General features: G+C 42.2%; 1 protein-coding gene across 10 annotated transcripts in view; it reads left to right on the plus strand.

The window, feature by feature from the left end:
* The window catches only part of CADPS (calcium dependent secretion activator), a 206935-nt gene that overhangs the window by 132411 nt on the left and 52093 nt on the right, over nt 1-22431 (plus strand). For 4 of the 10 annotated variants that reach the window (XM_053953714.1, XM_053953716.1, XM_053953720.1 and 1 more), the window contains exons 14-19: nt 4035-4136; nt 4982-5045; nt 5783-5906; nt 8325-8393; nt 9255-9272; nt 18356-18471. In XM_053953714.1, coding sequence (XP_053809689.1) covers nt 4035-4136; nt 4982-5045; nt 5783-5906; nt 8325-8393; nt 9255-9272; nt 18356-18471 — 493 coding nt within the window. The remainder of the gene's footprint in view (nt 1-4034; nt 4137-4981; nt 5046-5782; nt 5907-8324; nt 8394-9254; nt 9273-18355; nt 18472-22431) is intronic. The other 6 variants (XM_053953715.1, XM_053953717.1, XM_053953723.1 and 3 more) reach the window with 4 other exon arrangements.

Raw genomic sequence — 22431 nt, forward strand, 5'->3', positions numbered from 1 at the left:
TAATTATAATTTATAATTAACCCCAGAATTTGCACAAACCATCTAAGCTAAACAAGGACTATAATTTTTGCTGTTTAAATTGCAACCCTTTTTTTTTTAATTTCACCACCTGCTTTGTTGATGTTGTTGTTTTTGTGGTTTAAAACTTAAAAACATGGGGGGATTAGGAAAGTGGCATTTAAAACTTTTCATATGAAATATTTACTGTAGGAATTTACTAGTTTAGAGCCAACACAGTGAATCTGCAGCAGAAGGAGTGATCTGAAACTTGTTTACTTATAATTAAAAATCTTGTTAGTTATTTTTCTTGCCTTTTTTGCCCTTCTGCTTCCCTCTCTGCCCACAGCTTCTGCCGTACACCTCAAGTACCCGTAAGCAGGAGCTATAGAGAATTGGATGGAATTGTGTCTCCACACAGATGAAGACATTAATGTTGTTTGTCCAGCTGAATTCATAGACCCAAACCCATTTCGTCCCTCATGCATTTGTATATACCATGTACATCCAAAACTTCTGCTCCACCCTTTTGCTCTCCTCTCACTTCTCATCACTGCTTCAGTGCAATAGTGATGTGTTTGTGGATTGTGTGTGAGAACATCAGTTCCTGCAGCTTCGAGAGATGCTGTTCACTGAGGAGTTGATGCTTCTGTACATTAGATCAAATAGCTAGTATCAAAGTTGAGCTGGAGACCTTTGCTGAAAACAAAATTGCCAATAAGCATCAGAATGAGCTGTGCAGCTTGAGCTTCTCCTGGGGATTTTTTCAGCCCCATCATCCATGTACCGAAATTGTCTAGAGCACAGAAGTGAATCTTAAATTACAGTGATGCTAAGCTATATACCCTTTGTGTTCTTGCAAAAGGGAAAATAAATATGTTCCCTCAGAAAGATTATATTTTCAAAGTATATTTGACTTGAATATTTAATTAGGTTTCAAAATTATCGAGCTAATAAATTAAGTGGAAGGCTTTGGGTAGTGTTTTTCCAGTTCTATCTATATCCTGCATTTGTCACTAATTAATGAGTTTCTAATGCTTCAGTTTCTGGGAAGATGAACAACAAAGATTAACATAACTAGTAAATCCAAAGATGTGCAACTGGGTTATAGTATTTGAAATTTGACAAAAACATTGGAAGTATTATTATTTGTGACATGGCTCAAGATGGGGGATTGTGAGGAAAGCAAAGATGACAGAACTGGTGCTAACCACTGTGACAACAACTTGAAAAGCAGCCGACATGACATCTTTCCTATCATGCTGCCGAAAATGTCAACTTTGTGAAGGACAGTGAGAAAATGGTTTGCCGAAAATCTGAAAGGTAGATTCAAGAGATGCTCATCATGTCAGATGCAATATAGTCCACAGCTGGGTGAGAAAGGGAGTCCTTGCTGTGGTGATGGCTCTCGCTTGGCAGGCCCTTCCAGACATCCACACTGCTCCAAAAATGGCTACAGCTGACCTGTAGATTGTCTCAAGTTTGCATGAGACATGAGAGCAGCTTGTGCTTACACCCAGCATGGAGGGACCAGTGGCCAGAGCCACTGGGTTTGTGTCCTGGCTCACAAGAAAGGGGAAGACCGAAGGATTAAACTTTCACATTGTGTGTGTGTGTGTGACATAGGGGTTTGGTTGTCATCCCTTCAGACGTTGTGACTTGGGCAAAAGCTACACTGGCCAGAGGTTTTCTCTCCAGAGCCCACCCTTTGTCTTTGTGTGGGTCAGTGATGCTTCCAGAACTGCCACTGCCTGGCCAGGACACACCTGATGCTGTCAGGTCAACCTGTGCTGGGTGTCCACCATGAGTTGTTACATGGTGAGTGCTCTGAGTACAGTGAGAAGCTGAGATTCATGTGAGAGGGCTGTGACCCAGCCCGAGCTGTCAGATCCTGCCATTAAATCTCACCAGCTGAGGTTATTGACCTAGCAAAGGGTATCACAATTTTCAAACCATTTCCAGTACCACAGCAAATCACTGCCAGGGCAGGCAGCTTTTACTCCCTCATTTGTCAATGTTGATACAATTAACCCAGTGACACTCTGAGCTGTTGTGAGTACAGGGCAAGGACCAAATGCCAAAACTCAAATGATGGCTTCAACCCTGCACCTTAATATATGGCATTTATTGTGATCTGCCTTGAATTATCTCTCTCTCTGCCTGGGAGCAAACCAGGCACTGTGAGGTGCACAGCATCACAAAAGGCATGGACATCTCTATCTGAATATTAAATATTTTATGGAACTTTGCAATAAATTATATTAAGCATGTTAAGACATTAATTTTTGTTCAATATCTAATTTGGGTTTTTTGTGGCTTGCTCATTTTTTCAAAATAACTGGTACTAATTAGTTACTAATGACACCAGATCTATACTTCCAAAATTGTTTATAAAATGTGTTCCCCAACTGAGACATTTTATCCAAGTTTCAGCCTAAATCTTTTTTTCCTGTTTTTTTCCTTAATACACAACTGAATTTGGCAAATAATCAAAGAAAGATTCTGATTAAATGCTGTTTAACTTTAAATACATGCCCTGGTATTCAAGTATTTTTCTGTGTCCATGCTGCAAGTTTTATTTAATGTATATTTAGCTTTAAAATTTTGCAGTAAATATCATCTACGGTTTGCAAGTTCCTCTTCCCAAATGTTTAAGTGGTTTGTTCACCTGTGTTGGAATATCAGAGTTCATATTTATGATATTAAGAGCTTACAAAATGTAAGGTCGAGGAGAAGTGATTGCACAGATTTTATAGATTTTAATTTTTTTATAGATTTTTTTTTTCTTTTTAAGTTTAGGGCCTTTGATTTTTTAAGAGGAAAATAAAGCCAACCAATTAACCCCTGACAGGAGGTTCATTAGAAGCTTTGTAATCCCTTGCCAAGTCTTTGTAAAGCCAAACCAGTCTAGTACTGCGGATTTATGCAGCTTAAGCTGAGCACTGGGGGAGGCCTTTAAGTAAGAACATTTGTTCAATTTTAAGATGTCTTACATTACCTAAAGATTGCCTGTGCCAGCAGAGTTGTCCAGGAGTACACAAATCCTTAGACTTTGCTCCGCAGCGATGGAAGCAGTGCCAATGATTGTGTGCCTGGCCAATCCCTTTGGTGGATGGGTGGATCAGACTCACTCCCTCCTCTCGCCTGGGATGCTGCTGCACGGCGGGTTTTGCCGTGTGGGTGTGGGGGAGAAGGAGAGGATTGGCTAGGTTGGCACCAGCAGAGGTAGGGGATGGAAGAGCACAGGGATCACGGCATTATCCAGCCCCCAGGAAGAGCCTCAGCAGGGATTGTCTGCGCACTGTGCTCTGTGAAAGATGAGAAATACCCCAAGGCAGCAGGACCTGGGTGTCTCACAACACACTCCTGTGCACTCCTCAAATAGAGGGGCATCAAGTTGTCTGAGAAAATTTGAGATAAATTGCATAATGTGTTCATTTTTATAAATTAAAATTAAACTACTGAAGAGGCATTGCATTTCCAATGCAAAATGCATGTCACTCTTCAGGCACATTTCGGCAGAATATATTGAAGATGGTTCACTTCAAGAAACCTTTATAATGAGGTGATTCAGCAGCCAGGAAGGAGCGCAGAATTTTATATTCTGTTTATATATATGTCGTTGATATTCTTTTATACTGTGAATTGTGTTAAATTAGCAGCTGAATTTTTCTGGAGAAATTCAGTCCCTGTTTTGCCAGCAACCAGCTCAATCCTGACATGAAAGCTGGCATTGCACTCCCTGCTTATACCTGTATTTTGAGGGAAAATTGCTTTTCCCAACTTCTTTAATAATGAAAATAAGGGGGTGGGGGGATGTCCACATCTAGATTATCACTGTGAGAGAGGATACTTGTTTGTTTGTTTGTTTGTTTTTGATACTTTGGGAGCGATGCTGCTGCAGCCATCCCTGTCTCAGTATGGCACATCCTCTGTCCCAGGTCTCACAGTTGGTGAGGGTTGTTTTGGAAAGGCTGTGGGATGAGGTTCCAGGGTGCTGAGGTGGAGTCTGAGTCATTGTGGCATTTCTCCTGCAGGCCTGATGGGATAGGAACTGTGACCGTGGACGAGAAAGAGCGTTTCGAAGAGATCAAGGAGCGGCTCCGGGTGCTGCTGGAGAATCAGATCACACATTTCAGGTAAAGGCACAGAGCCCAGGCTGAATGCAAGAGGAATGATTTCCTCCCAGCTCCCTCCTATAAGCAGTAAAGCCAAAAGGCAGGTTTTGAATGCACACAGGAATTTTGCATAAGTGACACAGACCTACACAGGGCAGTGAAGCTTGTTTATAGCTGGCGTGTGATTTTAAATATATATCCTTTAAAGGATATTTCAAACCATCTTGCTCCCATAGACATGGTAAAGCTGTGGATTTTTTCTAAAATATAACAACAAAAAATCCCTTATCCTCTTATTTCTCTGTTCCTCTCTGCTCAGTTATAACCCATTTATCTTCTTCCTAACATTGACAGGCAGGGCTTTCTGCAGGGATGTAGTATGGACAGTATCCTACAATATGGAAAAGTTTGATTCCCCCCCCAAAAAGGGATGAATGACCCCCAGCACACTGGCCAGGTCAGGCAGGCTGTGCACATTCACACAGATGGGTGATGTGCATTACCTACACCCTGGTGCATTGCCAGGTCTCCAGCTGGAAGTAAATGTCCTTTCCAGAGGAGCTTTTTTTCCCCAAATTTTTAGAAGAAAATGGTATTATCTCTCCAAGGAGATCTAAAAACTCTCCAGGTGACACCCAGATTTAAGAAACTGCTAGAACTATCAAATTATTACTAACCCATATTCTCTTTTGCTGCCTTAGTCTACACCAACAAACCCTTTCAGAAAGTTACCCTAAAGAAAGACTGCGCATTCCAGGCAGAGACTAGAGAATTGCTTGGACATACTTAGGAAAGCATCCTTATGGCTCAGGAAAGGCTTGTTCACATGCACTTGGTCTAAGGCTAAGATGATGTGCTTTCTCTAGGTACTGCTTCCCATTTGGCCGTCCAGAGGGTGCACTGAAAGCCACTCTGTCGCTGCTGGAAAGGGTAAGCACAGAAATAGCAAAGAGTAATTAAAATGACCTGTTTTCATGTATCCTTCCATCTCAAAAAGCTTGAGGAGCTGTTGGCCTTGCATAGGACATGTAATTAATGATATCTTACGCTGAAGTGTGGGGCTTAGGTGGGGTTGGTGTCTCCTGCCTCAGCTGAGAGGCAGGTGTGTAGCCTGACCACTAAAGGCACAATGTTCTGTGTCTGTGTTGGCAGGTAAGGGTGAAGGGTCTGCCTGGCAAAGATCCAAATCACAGACCCTTGGCAGCAATGCCTGGCTGCTGCCTGGTGAAATTCCCGTCTTGAGGCAGATTTGTTCCCTCTGGATGTATAAAACCTGCTCACCATGATCCTCCTCCCCATCCCCACTCCAACATCCTTCCCACCTCTGCTAACCTACAGTATGGCCAAGTCTAGATGCAAACCCAAGTCAGTCAGTAGAGCCTGAGAAGGGCAAAACATTGCCTGGCACTGGGCAAGTTGTGATAGATCTTAATGTCATACCCTAAAAAAATCATCACAGACTTCAGGGCATGCCATACGGTGTACATACAGAAGGGGAATAATACAGTCCCACATCTCAGGCTGGCCAAGGTGACCTTGTAGTGAGTCCTGTGATTGTACACATGCCCTGAGAGCCACACAGCACTAGCATAGGAATGGATGTTTGTGCTGGGCTTGGAGAAAAGCAGTTCTGTGTGCCACAACAAATCAGATTTTCTTGTGTCAAGGTTCTGATGAAAGACATAGTTACTCCGGTCCCTCAAGAGGAGGTAAAAACAGTCATCCGTAAATGCTTGGAGCAGGCAGCTCTAGTCAATTATACTCGACTATCAGAGTATGCCAAAATTGAAGGTAAGGCTCTTTCTTTCTGAAATTACAATTTTTCTCATGTTTCTAGGTGGCAACTTAGGTGGCTGGGAGCTCTTTAAAAAAAGCTCATTTGCTATTTACTCTCTTGTCGATAAAACTGTTGTAATTCAGAATCATTTTTGTGGCGTTGGCTTCGGAAGCAGTTAAGAATGGAAGCTATGCAAATCGTTTCTTTTTCTGGAAAAGAGAGAGGAAACAGTTAAAAAGAACTGTGGCTTTTTTTTTCCCTTTGATCGTTAGTGCATTTGGCCAGTGGTGTAGTATTCAGACTCACGTCATGGTTTTAAAAAACAAATTGAGAAATACTTGGGATGTCATCTTTACAGCTGAAGGTATACTGCAGCTAATTGCTTGTGACACTTCAGGAGACAAATGAAAAATAAAAAGCTGAAAAACTGTTTAATCTATGTTTAGTCATTTGTAGCCAATTTAAAATGTCTTTTTTTCTGGGTGTGTTTTATTGTCTTTGCAGTTTGCATTGCAGTCATTGATCAGTGATCCCATACTTGCATCGGATTTCTTTCTTGTCACTCTGAATCTGGCAAAGCTGATATTTTTGACCTTTTAAGTTATGGGAGAATAACAACCAGTGACCAGAGACACATGTAGCCATCAAAAAGACATTTTAAAGTTTGCTGGAGGATATGTGTTACTGAAGCTCTATGATTCAGTCATTCTTTATGTGTTATCAGTTTATGTTGGTACCTTGTTGGCTGCTATTCCCAACTTGAAACTCCCACCCAACTTTTTCCAAGTTCCCGATTACTTAAACCTGTATGTTCCAGATGAATGGTATGTTCTGCTCTAGATTCTGGGTTTCTGTCATGTGTGATGTGAAGCTTTCCCACAGCCAAGATTATTGTTGTATGCCTATAGGACAATATTGAGAGGAGAAAAAAAAAAAACCCCAAACTAAAACTCCCTCTGATTTGTTCTTAGTTCTTGTTTACATGAAAAATTGGGTTGTTATTATATGGCAAATTGTCCAGGTTCTGTACATGACATGTCCTCTCTTTTTCCATTTTTTTTCTGTCTAATGATGCAAATTGTGTACCAGTGGTAATGAATTCATTGTTATGCATCCAGTGAGAAACACTTAAGAATTGGGCACTAAAAGGATGTTTATCAACTCTTGACTTGGTAATGAGTGACAAAAATAGAGAAGGACGAAGGTTTCATAAGCTCTGTATTATCAGGCAATTTATCGAAGTACTCAACTTCAGAGGATACTTTAATTGGTGTATTCTGTAAAATGCAATGTTTAAATATACTTGACAAGGATGGAGAAAGACTGAGAATCAAAAACAGCTTTTCTGTTGATGGATGCTTCTACCCAGGGCTGGCTCCCTTAGGTTCTCTGTATAAATATCACTAACTCGTTGGTAAGATTTGCTCTCTTCTTTCAGATAAATCTATGCAAAAACAAACTTTATGATCTGTAAGTAAAAATGCATTCATTTCCAAAGTAGAACAGTTAGTGTGTATTTTTTCCTTTTGTGCCTCAATTCTTCTTGGTTGTGTTAATTATCTGCCCTCTCTTTTTGCACTGTGACTTTTAGGTCTGGGAATACTTTGAAGCAACAAACCTATTTTTTTTTCCAGCTGCCTTTTCAGAGAAATAGTTCATTCCACACTATCTGCTCTCTTCTGCTTTTCTCCTCCTTTATCTGTGATTGGCCACAGCCACTTTTTGATGCTATTTCTACAAAAGTGGTTGTAACACCAATTTCCAAGCATGCTGGGATTGTTAATTTGAACAACCCAACATCCGCCAGCTGCATGCATCAGGTTTTCTCTCATGAGCATAGTCCACTGTGTATTCAAATACTTCCTTAGAAGAGCAAATGACAAGTTTACCTTGGTGAGACACATTCCTGTTCACTGGACATGGCTTTGAAATCTTGCTTTTGAATGATATTTGAATAGCCACATGTGTAAGGCGCTTTTGTCAGAAATGCAGGACCAAATCAGTGGCAGCAGTGCTTGAGGCTATGCTTATGAAGAAATACCTGTGAAAGCCTTAGATACTGAAGGCTGAAATCCTTAGTATCTCGGAGCCTTAAACCAATGGAATTCTATTTCCCTCTATTCATGATGTTTTGATCATTATATTCTTGCAAACAGTTCAGAGCAAACCTCAGAGCAAACCTCTGAGTCATGGTCACAGCCTCTCTTGTGACTCATGGGCATGCTGAATGGTTAATCCACTAGATCTCAAATTTAACCCTCCTTTTTCTTTTTTTTCTTTTCTTTTTTTTTTCCTTCTTTTTATCCTATGTGTATCCCAAAATACTCTGTGGCTTTCCTTTTAACCTGATATGAAGTTTTCCTCTGACCTATAGCCTGTAACCTCTTTACCTCTGACCTAAGCCTCTTGCATGCCCAAATCCTCTTTTATAGGGAAAAAGAGAGAAATGTATGAGCATCCTGTCTTCTGCTTGGCCTCTCAAGTGATGGATTTAACCATTCGTGAGTACCTACCACCCTCCTCTCCATGCTGTCCTCACTTTCTCTGTTCTCATTACCTCAAGAAAGTCCAGATCCAAACCAACTCACTCTCCTTGCTTCAAGTCTTTTAGCATTGGCTTGTCTGTTGCTTCTGTCTGTGAAACCCAGTGTGAGAAGTCCAGTCACTTTCTATCAGCCTAAACCAGGTTAGACAATTAACCCATCTGTTTGTGATAAACTCAGACTGTCTGTAAGTTCTTTCAGTTCTTCTTTATGTCCGTGACCTGAATGCATTTTTACTTTGCTTCTGTGTAACCCCAGTTTGTAAAGTGCTTGTCACTGGTACACAATCAAAAGGTAGCAGCTACATTGTGGAGAAGTGAGCTAGAGGTCAGATAAAGGACACTTGGAAAAAGCCATCCCTTTGCCTGCGTATAAAATCTTTACCCAATCCTGTGTATAAGATCGTATAAGGCTGTCCTTTCTCTGTACATCAGATCTTAATGTCTCCTGTCTGTTAGCTCTCAGCCAAAGGATGCACTCTACTTGCTCTCCTCGATTTTTTTACTTACTCCTTTGCACCGAGCTCTGGAGGGGACACCCCGACCCTGCTGTCACTCGGAGACCCCCCTCTGTGTCCTCAGAGCTCTCCCTCTCTGGTTTTCTATTTGTGCAGCGTTTTCTCTCACCTCCGTGAAAGGAGCTTCCTTTGGTAACCCCACGCTCGGGGGGCGGGGGGCGAGACGGGGCGACTTTTCTTTTTTTCAAATGTCATATATCACGCATAACTGGGGGGCTGTGTGGTCCACTTGCTCATTAATCCTGCATATCTGTTCTTGTTTCTCTCTTTTCTCTCCTTGTTGCTTTCTCTCTTTCATATAGAGAATCAAAAGGACGCAGGTGAACAATTGTATATGCATTATAAATTGTTAGGACTGTTGAGTTATATTTATTTTGTTTTCTATTTTCATAGCTCCTTAAGATATGTACTCCTTCAGGCTGAAAATGGAGATGCATTGATACTTAAGGAGTTAATTTGTGCTGTCTACATAATCTCCTTTTCCTCCTTTCATAGAATAGAGTGTAGATTAAAAATACCCTGTAGAGATGTAGTGCCTTCTTAGGAGACAGTTGTAGAGGAGAATCTAGTCTTTGTAAAGAGAAGGTTTCTTGTTTTTCAAAAGAATTGCAGCTCATTTTGGGTGAAAAATTGTTGGTGATTTGGCCATTAATTTTCCACACCTAACAAGCACATTTATAAGTAAACTAACGTTCATTTTTGGTTTTCATACCTTCTGTTTTCTGCCCTGATGGAAGGACTGGGTTTTTCTTTATTTCTTTATTTCTATTTATTTGTTAATGTGTAACAAACAATCTGGTGGGACAGAAGTCATGTTTGTCTCTCGTTTATAACCTGTGGTGACATGTAACAAGGCAAAGGCTCAGCTCAAGTGCACATCTCTGCAAAAGGGATGGTGGAGCCCTGCAGCCCCTCTTCTTGTTTCTGTTGTACCCCAGAGTCCTAGTTCCAAAGTCCTTGAAACTTGAACTGTTCATTTCTTTTTGTGAGTAGATTGTTCTGTTTTGTGGGGAAAAAAAGAAAGGATCTGGTTGATTTCAGCTCTGTTAGCACAGGGAAATTGCTTTAGAAGTACAAGAGTCTGGGCCAGGTTCTGGTTTCCCCAGACATCCTCAGCTCAAATTTGGCCCATAATCTATTGCATCATAGTAAAATGGATTGTAAATAACAATCAATATTTAGAAAATGGAGACTAATTTTTTCTTACATTTATGAAAGCTGCAAATAAACAAAAGTAAATAGAACAGTAGCAATTATTACCATTAACTGTAAAAATTACAGTGAGCACAGGCTGTTGTGCATTAAGCACAATAACTACATGGAGCATCGTGCTTGCTGCATCAACCTGTCACGTGCCTGCAGTTTAGAAGTTCAGAATGACATTCCTATGGCCCAGCTTGTTTAAAAATAACCTGTTTCTTCCCAGTGCTTGGAGCAAGTGAAAGGGCACAGGGAGTTGTGGCTCCACTGCTTTGTGCCCATAAATTTTCCTTTGTTTTAAATAAAAAATTTCCAGGCAAGGTCAGCAGGACTCACTTGAAACTGGTTCCTCAGCTTAAGTGGAGTCAAAAGTGACTGGGGTTTGGCCTGACTTTTTTATTTTGCCAGAAGCAAGAATAAAAATAAGACGCTGAAAACAACTTAAACGCACAAGTGTTACCCTTTGGTTCTCCTTTCTCCTGAGAAGTGTGCAGTCTCTTGCCTTGCATTAAAATATTGAAATAGAACATTAAACAGGAAACTGTGCTAAAAGAATTAAAAATTAATTACTTTAATTATTAATCAAACCTACAAACACTCAGATTAATCATTGTAACCTTTTAATAGATGTTTATTTATGTAGGTCAGAAATACATAATTATTTTAGAAAATAATAACTTCTCCAATAATAACTTCTCCCTTATATATGAGTATCCCATGAACACAAGTGCCACTTTGCACTGCTGGAGTTGGGTACAGGCAGCTTCAGAGGCAGTAGTTGTCAGTTTGACAGTTGATTGTGTTTGGTGTAAGACTGGGTGGAGGGTTCAGTTTTCAGACTAATTCTTGTATTGCAATTTGGATTTGGTCTCTGTGAGGAGAGGTTTATTGTGGTAGTGCTGAGTTGGTGCACAGAGATGAGCAGTAAAGGAGACAGGTCTCATCTCGGTGCTTAGTGCCAGAGTGTGGGTGGCAGAGCAGTGGGCCATCTCATGGAAAGTAGCTGGAGAACAGAGGGACCTACTGAAATCCTATTGCTCTGTCCCCAAGGCAAATTGAGCTATCCAAAAATACCAGATTTTGCTTGTCCAGCAGCCACTCCATCCCCTGTGCAGGGACGGAGTCTCCCAAGGCACCACCCCTCACCATGCTCCACGGCTGGCACACGCTGTCCTCGCTGGGTGGGCTCCTGGGGAAGCTCAGCCTCACTTGAAAACACAGCCTGTGGTGATGCCAGGTGGGAGTGAAGCTGGAACCCGGTCAGTTCAGGGTCAGTGCTGCCCACGGGGCACCGAGGGGCAGCTGCAGTGCCTGCACAGAGGCAGACATCTCTCAGGTGCCTGTGTCAGGCTGGGGACCCGGGTGCACCCGTAGGAGAGGGACTGAGCGCGGCAGCTTGGGCTGCATCAGCCCGAGCTGGCACCAGCCATGGAGCATCTTGATCGTACACTCGCCCCAGCAGGCGTGGAAGGCGTCCTCCACCGAGGAAGCGGGTGCAGGAGAGGTTGGTTTTAGACTAGAGCAGCACAGCAGGTTGTTAAGGAGCAGTGGCATTTTCCAAGGCAGTCATACTGGCCCTTGTCACAGTCCCATGCTCACTTTACGTCACTCGCCTTCCCTATTTCTGGATCTCAGCCTGAGAAGCTCTGTGCACGTATCTGTAACTCAGCCGAGGAGCTGCGCTGCTTGTCAATTGACCAGGTCCGAGGCACGGACAGATCCTGTGTGATCTGTCAGCCCAACCCCTGCTAGGCAATCACTCCAGCATTTATGATAAATCACAAAGCTTAAAAAGAAAATCAAATTGCATTGTTTGAGTAAATAAAAATGTAAAATATGTTAAAACATCCATCTTTGTGTGCAGGAGTGGAGGCTGAAGTCATTAATAAATCCTATACTTTCACTCAGGCACAACTGTAACCTGTATCCATGTGTGCTGAAATGCTGCTTTATTTGTTTCCTTCCTTGAAGTGGCATTGGGCTGTGTTTAACAAAGAATCATTACGCAGCTTTCAAGATTTCCTCTTGACCTTTCAAAGGCAGTGTCTAAAGCAGTACGAACTTATTGCAAAAGCTTCAAAAATCCAGAGATCTGCATTCTGCATTTCTTTCTATGAGTCTCTCACCAACTGCAGGAGCAACTTGCTGCCTGGGGTATGAGGCACAATTCAGATAGGCACAAATTCTTCACTAGGATAAATAATCATTAGAAAGTCAGGAGAGCAGTTCTCTCTTCAGTATGTTGAGGTTTTGAGGTGAATTGTCATCTCTTTCTGAATTAAAAAGAAAATCTATTATTTTTTTTTCCCTTTAAAATAAATATCTTATTTTGAGAGAAAAAATACCATCACTGAAATCCCTTTCAGATACAGGCAAATTAATTTCATGAGTATAATAAAAGGCTGCCCTGCCTCGTCCTTGGGCTAAGTCCATTATGCTTTACAGTTGTCTTAAGAACAGCTTTTTGTATCGTTTTGATGATTGGCTCACAAATGAATGCACACATAACACATGGATGCTAAAGCCTTTGGCAAGGGTCATATATTTTTAATTATTATGAGGAAATCATTGAATCAGTGGCTACGCTTCTAAAAAATATGAAAAGTCAATAATATTCTTCTCCTATTGCAAGAGTAATTCTTAATGTTGCTGATTTTTTAGTAACTGATGTAGCAGAAATCATGGTGCTGAGGTAGAAATACGTAGTTTGAAAATTTTCCAGTCTGTAAAGAGTCACACACAATGAATTGTGTGCAATATCTATACCAAATGTAGCACAGACTTATCAATATACCTGTTATTGCAGGTTGAAGCTCATTGCAAGCACAAACCCAGAATTTTTCAAGTAATTTGCGCTTCTGCAAGTATTTTATGTGCCAGTATCATGCAGAAGCATAAATACCTTTAGAAGACTTTGTCCAGGAAAGCATTTTGTCAGGCAGTAAGAAGCTGTTCCTAGCTCTAGTTTCAGTGACAAAGGTGTTTAAATCTTGCTCATCTGACACACGCATGAGCAGCAAGTACAAGAATATTTCTGATACTAAACTGGCTGTAGCGAGGGATCAGAGAGGAAAAGGATGGGGAAAAAAGAAAAGCCAAAGTGAAACAAAACCTGCCACACGCTGCAGCTGATCACTAACAAGTGCCATAAAACCCATCCGGCCTCACACATCTCACTTGCTCTGAGCAGGAGCTGAGCCACCCCTGAAAGGGACCTCAAATGTCATCTCTGAGACCTGGACCTAGAGAAGTATGTGAGCTCTAGTGCCTCACAGTGCATGGCTGTCACTATCTCATTTCTGTTTAAATTTACAGAGGCAATGAGTTCCTTTCCTTAGCCAGACCTTAATCTTTTAAATTTTCTTGCAATAAAGAGACAACAAGGAAAAACATGAGTTGGGGCTCATGGGTGTTCAGTGCCCCAAGGAACAGAGAGAACTCTTCCCCTCCTTCACCTCCAGGTGGTTCTGCAGCCCTCATGCAAGAGCCTTGAATTTGGGTCTGAAAAACTGAAATGTGTGAAAAGAGCTGAATATTTGTGCAGATTGGGCCAGATCAGAATTATATCAAGAGTTTGTTGCTTAGCCTGCTCCAGTGCCTCGTGGGAGCTTGTTTCCAAGAGCGGGTGGTGGTGGGGGGATGCCAGGAGCAGGGTAAGGTGCTGGAGGGGTCTCTCACAAGCCCCCCAGTGAAGTGAGAGCCACCCTGGGGCACTGTGCTGACAACTGCACAGCGGGAGCCTCCTCCAAGCTGTTCTGTACACGCTGCACCAGCGACTCGTGAAGATGCTGCTGCATCTCTTGCCTTTTCCTCCTCCTCTTTCTCTATTAATGACTTTTCCCTAGGACAGAAAACACTTGTGCTAATCAGGCCCGTTCAACACTCTGGAGTCTGGATCTCTGTGAAGCCTAAGAGCTATTTTTGGATGGGTAACTGTTAGGGATGCAGGGGCTGGACTCCACGTTTAAGGATGCTTGAGGGCTGCAGTGCTGACGTGTGCAATGAGTGCAACTCAGATTCCTTTCACCTTGGCTTTGGCACTCTTAGGAAGAGCTCTCTGTCTTCGACACCCCCAGCTTTGCCACCCAACAGACTCCCCTGGGTGGTGAGGGGTTCCCAGCCTGTGGTTGTCAGACATGGGTGGGAGGAGATGTGCAATTCCCTCTCTGCACCATTCCTTCCCATCCAGAGACCTTGGCACAAACTGCTCTCCATAGCAATGGGCAGTAAAATACTCTTCCTACATTTGCATGTCAAGCTCAGGAGCAATCAGTGAGTAGCCAAATTTAATTCTTGCTTATGTTTTAAAGCAGAGTGAAAGTCATTAGGCCAATGCCCAAAACACAGTTATTTTTGTCACTTGAGGCTGAGAGGTTTGTTTTTGGGGACAAAGTCACCCTTGGTAAATGTTGAACAAAGATCAGGATTACTCCAGAGATGAATGAATATATTTGCTTTTCCTGTTGTAAGAAAACAAGGAAAAGAAAGAAAGCCAGTAGCTTGAATCTGAGAGTCTGAATTAATCATTACACAGCCTAAAAGACTAAAAATGTGTGTGTGTGTGTGCATGTGTGCACGTGTGTGCATTTTGTGTGGTTTTATGTATGTATGTGTACCTATCCCTGTGTATGGAGAGGGGCACCAACCTAACTCACATTCCTTAATGGTTTACTCGAATATTCTTCATTATACTTTGATAAGTGTTGTAGCTCTGTGAGAAATAAAAGCAATCAGAAATCTCCTTTGCACAAGCCAACTGATTTTTTTTCCCCCACTGGAAAATGCAAGCAAAATGGCAAGGACTTTTGGCAATAGAATGTCCAGATAAATATGCCAGATTCCTTGCAAATGGCATGATTAAAAATAGTCACAATGCTGCTAAAAACTGTTATTAAAAGGAATAGAAACTATTGTGTTAATATATTCACAGCATTTAATTTATTCTCTGGGTGTATGTAAAAGGAAAGGCTATTTTCTTTGAATTTTTCCTATGCTGATATTGTAAACTATATGACAGATGGGTCAAGTCCTGATTGCAGTATTCTAACATTTGGAATAGCAAGTAACATATTTGATAGAGCTGGCAAGTTTTTATATATGATTCAACCCAGAATATAAAAGCCACTAGAATTCCAAGTTGAAAATAATTAAATGAGCTGGAAACGATCAGGAACCACACATTTTTAAGTGACAGATTTTTTTACATGTTTAAATTGCACAAGAATATTTTATAGCTCCCTTTAACCAACAGTGACGTTTAATTCTAAAATGTGTAATTGATATTTGCAAAGCAATTAATTCCTATGGCTCATTATTCTATTGCTAAACGTGCCTAAGCATTGGGGAGCTGACTTCAAGTTGTGTTTTTTAGTTCACCTTTTCCGAATTCCAGAGTTTTAACTGAATTAACCCATCTCAGTCTCCTCGTGTGACTGTGCTAAGTGTGGTTTCATACTTGCATTGAATTTTTAGCTTTCTGATTGCACGTAGGACGTTCGAATCTGCTGACTTCTAGAATATGTGTTGTCAAATGGTGTCATTACCGTGTAATACCCCAAACACCAATAAGCAAAAACCCAACAGCTTATTCCATTTGTATTTGATCATTTCTGCTTATGTTCCTTTTGAAATTTCCATCTTTTTGTCACTGTTTATGAAGTCATTTGTCTCTTTACTTTTGGCGTCTCTCTCTCTCCGTCATGCACAACCAGCCCGTCCGCCCAAGCCTAAGCCGCCGGCTGGGCCACCATCATCTCCTCAAACGCAGACTAACATGATAGATCATATGCTCAAAGGCATGGCCAAACAGCCGCCAAGTACTGTAATAGTCTTCCTTTCTTTTATTCAGTGGTTTTCTAGTCTAGCAGCCACTCGTGTAGCAGTAGAAAGCTAGTCCTCATATGCAGCTTTATACATACAAAACACCTAGTGCGACGTGGTAGGTTTTAGAGGTTTAGAGGTAGCATTTATTTCAAAATGTCCACATTTTTTTTGTCTAGCAATGTCTGACATATGCAACATTTTCAAATATCAACGTCAGCACAAAATAACATTGTTGTTGCATAACATTTTGCATGGAAACTATAAATATGTATGAGCTTTACATGATGTTGGATGAAATGTTTGATAAGTATATCGTATACGTTTCATGTAACTGTCAGTGCTCCAGCTATCTTAGCAGAATATTCTGATGTATAGTAACTTAACCAGGGAAATATTTAAAATAAGAAGGAAAAAAATTAAGATTGACATCTGCTGGCTGCCAAAGTTATATAAGCATCAATATTTTCTTTAAAGACAGCATCTTTGAGCAGTTGTTCTTATTAACACTTTTGTCTTTTAGTTATATTTGAGTGCAGATCAATGTTGCAAATGAGAATGGGCCTGATGCTGCACTGATCAATGGAAAAGCTTCCCCTTGGCACTGGAGGTGCAGAAACAGCCAGATCTTACTGAGGGACCTGTCTTTGGGCTCCTTTTGCAAAAGGAAGTGGTTTTTACTTCTTGTAGCCATCGAGGTGCTGGATAGTGTAGGACAGAGACTGAGGGGTTAACCAGGAGCTCTCCAATTTCAGTATTTGCTCAGTAAATTATATTAAGGGAAGCCTTGATTTCTTTTTTGTTTGTTTGTTTCTATTGATACAAGAAACAGCAGCAAAACTGGAGAAGAAACACTCAAGGCCCTCATCTGTGCCAAAAATCAGTAAAACTTTAGAGTTCATTTGCATGATGCTTTACCACCCCTCAGCCACGCTGAGCCCCTACAGTGCCAGACTCCAGCTTGCTGAGCTCCTCCAAAAACCAGCCACATTTGGGACTGTCCTGAAACATACAGCTTTCCTTTTCATGGGAACTGTGTAACCTGTAAACAGGTATTCAGGGGAAGCTAGGGGCTGGCAAGACTTTGAGGGGGAGAATGAAGTCCTGTAAGCTCCCTGAGCCTTCAGCAAGGCAGGGATTTCTCCCTGGGTGACCCAGTCAAGCAGAACAGGCCACCTTATGCAACCTCAAGTTTCTGTCCCACCAGTAAACAAGACCAAAACACTAGGAATAAAACAGGGTGTGTGGAAGGCCGGAGCAAGATGTCCTGTGAGTACTTGGCCTGTTGGCATGGATCCCAAGGGGGCAGGTCTCCTACTCCACTCCTGCTCCAAACAACCATCAAAGGGAGAGTTTGCACACCCCAGGGCAGTGAGCTGCCCTTTGATACCATGGAGAGGCCAAAATACTCATGGATGCAGAGGTATGGACTGGCTGTGTAGTGAAATGCCTCTCATTGCCCTTGCTACTCAGGAGAGCTGGGTCTGGGACCTGGGAGTGAACCAGAGAGACACGTCTGTGGTCAGCTCTGCGGAAGCTGTCGTTCAGGGAAATTGTGGTTATTTTCTTTTCCTCTACATTATTTCTAGTGAAAGGCTCTAAATGTTCCATATTGTTAGCACCTCATATTTTTAATGTGTTATTAATAATAGAAATTACCTGGAAGAATATAATTTAATTGTTTTTTAGAGTTTTCAGAAAACACTGCAAAAAAACTCAACATAGGTAAACACCAAGCTCCAGGATTTAAACTCTTTGGTTTGTTTTGCGGGGTTTTTGTTGTAAACTTGCGTCTCTTTTCCAATATAAATCTTACCCATGAGTGTAGGCTTTACCACTTTTCACTCCCTCCAGCATGCATAACTCCTGACCCTTGTAGAGTTAAATCCTGGAGCAAGACAGACCTGCAAGTTTTGCTTCTAGAAGCAGGTGACATTTAAATTGCTCGAGTCTGACAATTTATTACAAGTGCTGACAGATTTGTTTGAATAGATCTTCTTAAAAGAATTTTTAAATAATATAGATATGATTCCTATAATAGCATCATCTACATTGAAGGATACATATTGTTCATACATTAGTGGCCAGATGCTGTCTTTAGGGAATGTGATGTTCTTATTTGAGCTAATGAAGTGCCACTATAAAGCAAACCAACTCTGACAGTATTGTGAAATTTGGAGCTGGAGCACTGTATTTTCATAGTATAATAACGAATGTGGCTTTCTGGTTTGCTCAGTACTAATTATATAAGCATTTAACATATGCATGAAAAGATCTTTAAAGCTGCAGAATATTATGGGGTTTTTTTTAACCTCTAAAATAACTCACTGTTTGTCTAGCTTTTCACCCTGCCTTCCTTTTAACTTGAGTTCTTGTACTACAGAGAATGTAGGCCGGTTAGTCACACCAGCTAAAAAGTTAGAAGATACAATACGTCTGGCAGAGTTGGTAATCGAAGTCCTACAGCAAAACGAAGAGCACCATGCAGAGGTGAGCAGCGTCCTCGGCGAGGTCGTGTCCCCCCAGGTCTTCCACAGGATCCGGTGGGAGCTTTGTATATTTGTGTGATGTCTTCCCAACTGATGCTGGGTTACCTTTTTTAAAAGCTGAAAGTACACTTGAGTATGATGAAGGCAAGGTACACTTCAGAAGGAATGTGTTTTCTGAGGGGAGGGAGGGCTAAAGGATGATTTAATTGAGTTGTGCTCTCCTCGATGTCAATCTGCAGCCTTTCTGACAGTGCCAACCTGGCTAAAATATTCACCACCAACTACCTGCAAGAGCAAGCCTGTCCACTTTCCAGAAAGGTCGCATTTCCAAATCATGACCTGTGTGTGTGTGTGTGTGCCTCCAGCCAGCATGAGCGCGGTCCCTGCCGCAGCTGCCGCTCCTGCTGTCCGGAGGGGAGCAAGGAAATTCAGGTTGTTTCCAGGGGTCTCCGTGGGCCCCTCCAGTACGTGGTTTCCTGTTGGCCTCTTCTGCCTTGGCTTATTGGTAATACCTCAATTACTAGTCACAGAGGTTAGGATGAACTATGCTCTGTTACTCATTGTCTGGGTTATTTAAGGCCTAATGCAACCATTCTTAACTCTTTGAAGCACCTTAACAGAAAGATTTGTCTATTAAAACACTGAAACCATGTCATAGTCAAATATACACCAGAAAATCGTGAGGCTTGATCCTGGAAACACTTGGTCCCACAGGCAGCTGGCATGGCTGGCTGTAGTCCTGCTCTCAGCACGTCAGGACATTTCTCCCTGAGCAGGTGATGTTGCATACTCATGTAAGTATTTGCAGGATTGAACCCTGAGTTCTCTGAAAATCTGGTGCTCTTGAATGCGTATTGAAAAGTTAATAATTTTAAAATTCGGAGTGGACAGTTATTGTTTATGACTGTAGGTATTATTGCACTCTTTTATTATTTTCTCTTTTCCTTCCCATTAATATATATATAGATATAGATATATTCACAATATTTTGCATTAAGAGCATTGATAAATAATTTCACAATCACCTAAAAATCATTCCAGTGTGTATTAAATATGCAGTATAGTTTTACGTATTGATAATACACAGCAATCCACAAAACCCAACTAACGCCTGATTACATATTTAAATTTCCTCCCTGTTTTTCTACTGTTCATTCAATCTTGGATGATCCTGGCAGGGGAAAGAGGTATGTGACTAAACCGAACGAAACGAGTCACTCCTGTCATATTCCGTGCATGCCCTCTCAGTGCCATGTTTCCTACTGGGATTTTACCCTGGTTGCCCTCGCTTCCGTAACTTTGACCGAGGAATGTAACAGCAACTTTGGGTCGGCTGCTTGCGGAGCTGGTAGCCTGACACAGGAGGGTAAATGTGGCATAGCAGTCCAGTCCATGCATGCAGCAATGGGTATATTTTACGAGCGCTGCAGTTACATCCCAACACAACCCTACCTGCCTGGACTCGCTCCTCAGCCTGTTGTTACCTGTCGTTTGCATTCACCCAACCTCTAGTACACTGTGGTGGAGATGGACTAAGTACTACACGAGTGCCTAGAATGGTAGTGGTCTTCCTCTGGTTTTGTCTGTATGTGCCTTGTACTGGATATACAGTATTTATATGTAGAGAGAGAATATATAAGGTGAAGAGTGAAATAAACCTCCTTTTTACAAAAGCAAGGGGTGCTTGAGAGCACTATGCTTGTGCAAAAACTGTTTTATTCCACTCCTCACCAGCACAGGCTGGATGTACAACCAGCTGGGAAGGAGCTGTTTTTTAAAACACAGCTTATTTTGAAAAGAGGAAGCAGTTGCAGGACCAGTCACACTCAGCCAGCCATGCTGCCAAGATCCTCACATGACGACGAAGGCTCAGAACTGTTCTCCAGCATCTTTTGTGTCACAAGGTTTTGATTAGAGACAGAAGGTTAATGCCAAGACAGATAGGAGGCATCCCAGTCCCTTGTTCTGAACGGTGACTTGGAAGGATGAAATCCATCTCTCTCCAGAAGCCCAGCACACTGTTGGTGCATTTTGAATCCCTGTCCTGAGGGTGGCTGTGGCATTTCAGCAGTGCACAGGCAGTTGGCCAGCTCTCTGCACACTTTGAATTGCACCCAGGGAAGAAAGAAAAGAGGCTGGGTGGTTTATCACTGATTTTTATGATGTGTTGTAGCCACATTATGCCGTCACTGTGCAATGAGCATTGCTGAGGTATTACATTTATTTCCCCCCCCCCCCATAATTACAGGTGACTTTTTTTATATGTTGTCACTCACTGGAGAAGGCTTGACCTGTGAGGCGTGACTCTGGTCTACTTCGGTTATTCAGCAGAAAATTAAGTTGCACTGCTTACTGATGAAATGCCTTACTTTACTAAAAACAATAGTTTTTGCAATTGACACATGCCCCTTTTTTCACCATGTGGACATCCAGGCAGACTCCCTAATGAGAATGTAGAAAGTAATACTCAGAGCAAGTTCAAAAATCATTACAAGAGGAGTATCGTGTCTAGTCAGTTGCGTTTGTCTTACCAATGAGAAAGAAGCAATGCAGCACAGGCAGAAATAGCAGAATCCATGTGCCTATGTCTGTAATCTGGGAGCAGGAGGTCTCTGGCATTCTATCATCTCTCCCATCAGATGTCTCCTAGCTCCCTTTCCCTTCCTCTTGGATGACTGATGACAAATGCCAGAGGCAATGCCATTCGCCTGTTTTTAAATTTGTGTTTTCTCTCTCTATGTATACATATGTGTATATGTATATATGTATCTTAACTCCTTGAGGTCATACATATATACATGTGTATCCATGTGTAAAATATACAATAATAGGTGTGTTTGACTAGAAAGCACACTCTTTTACCCCTTTACATTATTATTTAAGCAAAGCAGGTAAGTAGATGGTAAATAAATGAAATGTTACCATCTTGAAGGTTTTCTAAGTATGGTGTTACCAATCCTGCTTACAGAAATTAGGGAGGAGGTTGAGGATCCTGACATAAGTTTGAGAATTACAGAGTTAAAATTTGACTTTTCAAGCAAAAGGAAAACTGTTAGTGGTTTGGGCATATTTTTTTTCCACCAATGATCACATGCTTTTCTTTTTTTTAAATAGCTCTTTTTTTCCTTTTTTGTGAAAGCAGGTTCTTATTGCAGGACTCTGAAGTGTTTATGTTGGGATTTGTTACAGAAGACATTATTTGTCCTCCTCTCTTTTCCCTTCCCCCCAAATGCTGGTTGCCATCGGTCCTTGGTAGCGGTCGCTCCATGCCTGCAGACCCGGGGGCAGTGTTGGGTGGGTGCCAGCATGGCAGGCTCTGGGCAGGCAGAGGCACAGCCAGAGAAACCACATCAGAGCAAGGACAGCCTCCCTGAAAACCACAGCCAGGCCTTGCTCACATAAGAGGACTCGGCACAGCCCCACGGCTCAGCAGCGCTCCTTTCCCACCCACCTCTGCGAGCAGGTTGGAGCAGGCATCAGGAGCACACCTGCCTCTTTGCCTCTTGATAGTTTTGGTTCTTCTGTGCTCTCTCAGCAGTTTGATGCCTCAAAGCGTGGCAGTCACTGGCATCCAGCCCTGTGCCTGGCTGGACACAGCACCAAATGTGGAGAAGCGCTGAAGAGCACTGCCCCACACCTCAGCCCCACGCAGGCTCCCTCACCTTGGTTTTGGCTTTGCCAGAGTGACGACTCTGCAGACGTCCAGGGCCACTGTCACCACTACCACTGCACCCCTGCATCCCCAAGCAGGAGATGCTGCAGCAGAGCTGGGCAGCTTCCTCCTTGGGCCTGAAGCTGAGGATAGTTTGCAGACAAAGCACTCTGCTGTAGCTATCTGGTCCCCTGCCATGACCACTGGGACATGCACCTCCTGGTGCTGCTGCTTCAGGCACGGGCAGACACTGAAGCTGTGCCTTCATGGCACAGCTCACCTCGTCCACATCTTCACCCCCATTACAGGGCAGGCCCA

Source organism: Vidua chalybeata, chromosome 12 (genome assembly GCF_026979565.1).
Source record: "Vidua chalybeata isolate OUT-0048 chromosome 12, bVidCha1 merged haplotype, whole genome shotgun sequence".
Lineage (NCBI taxonomy): Eukaryota > Metazoa > Chordata > Aves > Passeriformes > Viduidae > Vidua > Vidua chalybeata.